The sequence below is a fragment of the Otolemur garnettii genome, unplaced genomic scaffold, assembly GCF_000181295.1.
Source record: "Otolemur garnettii isolate 467f Iridium unplaced genomic scaffold, OtoGar3 scaffold00016, whole genome shotgun sequence".
Lineage (NCBI taxonomy): Eukaryota > Metazoa > Chordata > Mammalia > Primates > Galagidae > Otolemur > Otolemur garnettii.
Genome location: NW_003852411.1, coordinates 29511073 through 29514412, shown reverse-complemented (window position 1 = coordinate 29514412; position 3340 = coordinate 29511073). Strand labels below are relative to the sequence as shown.

Sequence of the window (3340 nt, the reverse complement as noted above, 5' to 3'; positions counted from 1 at the left end):
TCCTGGGTTCAAGTGATCCTGTTCCCTCAGCCTCCTGAGAAGCTGGGACTATAGGCACCTACCACAACACTCAGCTTATTTTTCTATTTTTAGTAGAGACAGGTTCTCACTCTTGCTCAGGCTGGTCTCAAACTCCTGAGCTAAGGGATCTGCCCCTCTCGGCCTCCCTGAGTACTAGGATTACAGGTGTGCTCCCCGGTCCCTGGTCAAATTCCTGCATGTCTTGTGGATGGATATATCTAAATTCTTTCCATTGTTACATGGAGATGATATTGTGAATTGCCATTTGCTTTGACTTGTTTTCTTTAATAGCAATGGGAAATTTATTTTTCTGAATTTCCTTTATGATAAGGGACACATTTTGTGTGACTCCTATATAAGGTCTCTTCCTATAGAAAAGAATGAAGCCAACTGAATCTTTTAGATACTGAATTCATTGCCAACTTCCTAGTTTTACTGCTGTGATTCAGATAACTAAATTGATTTATCTCTAGGCTATTGAAGGTGTATTGACTTTGAAAATTTTTTACTAAGTTGGGTAAATTATATTATTTATGACAAATACAGTGTTTGATAGTTTGATTTTAAGATGTGTATATTTTACTATTTTAATATTCTTTTGCTGACTTGAAACCTGCAGGAAAACAATTTTGATCATCTTGATTTTGATTTGGATTTGATGCCTTGGGAGTCAGACATTTGGGACATCAGCAACCAATTCTGTACTGGTAATAATGTGTTTCATTGATAAAAGCTTTAAACAGATTCATTTTATTTTGTAGTTTGGTGCTACTCACAATTAACTGGGGTTATTGAACTATATTGGTGGGTTAAAAGATTCCAGAGACTATATATTATACTTTTGGCATGGCAATGCAGAAACAAATTTCTTTTTCTTTTCTTTTTTTTTTTGAGACAGTCTCACTTTGTCACCCTGGGTAGAATGCTGTGGCATCATAGCTCATGGTAACCTCATATTCTTGGGCTCAAGTGATTCTCTTGCCTCAACCTCTGAAATAACTGGGCCTATAGGCACCTGCCACAGTGCCCATGTAATTTTAGAGACAGGTTCTTGCTCTTGCTCAGGGTGGTCTTGAACTCCTGAGCTCAAGCAGTCCATCTGCCTCAGCTTCCCAGAGTGTTAGGATTATAGGTGTGAGCCACTGTGCCTGGCCTCAGAAATAAATTTCTTGCCAAAAATGGATATAAAGAATTTTATTCTTGTGTTTCAGTAGCATAATAAATGAATAAATAATTTCATATCAGAAATAGAAATATTGGCTTGGTGCCCATAGCTCAGTGGTTATGGTGTCAGCCACGTGCTCTGGGGCTGGTCAAACCCGACGTAGGCCTGCTAAGCAACAATGACAACAACAACAAAAAAATAGCCGAGTGTTGTGGCAGGTGCCTGTAGTCTCAGCTTTGGGAGAATCACTTAAGCCCAAGAGTTTGAGGTTGCTGCGAGCTGTGCTGCCATGGTGCTCTACTGAGGGTAACATAGTGAGACTCTGTCTCAAAAAAAAAAAGAGAAATATTGAGGTTAATTTATCTGGGCACCAGACAGGGCTTATGGAATCACAGGGAAAAAGCTGGGGTCACCAGAACTGGACCTTTGTAGAACTATGCATTTGTTGCACATTCTTCTGAGGAGAGGTAATGCCTGGCTAATGCTCACATCTTTCAGGGGACCTGATGAGGTGGGGTTTGGATATACTGAAAGAATCTGGGCCCTGGAGAAATTGCCACTTAAGGATAAGGGTGATGGGAGAATGAAGAAAGTTCCTTCTGTCCTCTAGCATCTTTTTCGTATCTCTTACTGACAGGATCTGAAAGGAAACCAGCTGGGAAATGTGTTAACAATTTGCGTTATAAACTACAGAAGGTGGACTTGGAGTGAGAGACAATGGAAAAGTAGCCAGTACATCCCTCTATGTGAATTCCTCTCTACTCCTTTGTATTTCCCTTTAGTTTATTTATTTATTTACCTTGCTCAGTGCCTGTCTTCCTTCATAGAATACGGGATACACAAGGTCAATGTTCTGGTTACTATTGTGTAAGAAAATATTTAAATCTTACTAGCTTAAACAACAACAAATTTAATAAATTCCTTGAATCTGTGGGTCAAGAATTTGGACTGGGTGACTCAGGGATGGCTTGTCTCTCTTCTATGATGTTCAGACCTCAACTTAAAGTTTTGTCACTCACACCTCTGGTACCTGGGCTGGGATGACTTAAAGACTAGAAGTGCCTGCAGCGGGCCACAAATGATGGTGGAATCAGGGTAGTCAGACTTCAGAGGCTCCATGTGGGAGTGTTGCAACACACCAAGCAGAGGCTGCATTTTGTTCTGAAAATTCACACAGCATAACTTCCATTCTCTATTGATCGAAGGAGTCATAAACACACCTGAATTTAAGGGATGGGGAAATAGACTCTACCACTTAATGGGGAAGTGGCAAGATCACATTATGGGAGATCATAAGGGATGGTAGATATGTTGTGGCTAATTTTGGAAAATAGTCTGCCACTCTCACCCTGTTACATCTTTGATACCAAGTAACACTGCCTGGTCCATAGTCACTCAATAAGTTTTTATAGCATAAGTTAGTAGTGCAAAAGATATGAATGTTTTCATGAGTTTTAATTGTATTGTCGAAATGCTTTCCAAAATAATTCTTTCCTGTTTCTTATATTTTAAGAAATTGATGTTTAAGAATCTATTTTTTTTTGCATATAGTGTAATATTCAAAAGGTACAAAAGTATTTATAGTAGAACAGCGCCTCTTTCTGCTCTTACTCCTCAGCCAGCCAACAACTTCTTCCCAAAGCCACTGTTACTGATTTCTTCTGTTTAGCCTTTCAGAAAATTAGTACAGATGCAAGTAGATATATACACACACGCATAATTTATTGCACAAATGGAAGCATACTGGATATGATGTTTTCCACATCTTTATTTTCATTTAATTTTTTATTTTGAGGACATTAGTTTCCATATCTTACTGAATTTGAGTAGATTTTACCTTCTTTCTTGTTCATTGTTTTCGTAGTTTGTACTGTTCTATTCAGTGTGAAAAACCTTTATTTCATGTTTTTTAGTTAAAGATATTAAGACAGAACCTCAGCCACTTTCGCCAGCTGCCTCAAGTTGTTCAGTCTCATCTCCTCGGTCAGTGGATTCTTGTTCTTCAACTCAGCATGTTCCTGTAAGTAGCCAATCTTTTACAGAGATGTTAGTTATAATGTTGTCTTGGAAATATGTATATGGGGGAAGCAGTTAACATTTATTAAGGTGCTGCTGATCTTTTTTTTTTTTTTATTGAATGGTAACTATGTACAT

General features: G+C 38.4%; 1 protein-coding gene across 1 annotated transcript in view; it reads left to right on the top strand.

The window, feature by feature from the left end:
* ATF6 (activating transcription factor 6) overlaps nt 1-3340 on the top strand; it is a 168229-nt gene that overhangs the window by 11840 nt on the left and 153049 nt on the right. The window contains exons 3-4 of the mRNA XM_003785761.3: nt 641-728; nt 3100-3206. Of these exons, the coding sequence (XP_003785809.1) occupies nt 641-728; nt 3100-3206 (195 nt within the window). The remainder of the gene's footprint in view (nt 1-640; nt 729-3099; nt 3207-3340) is intronic.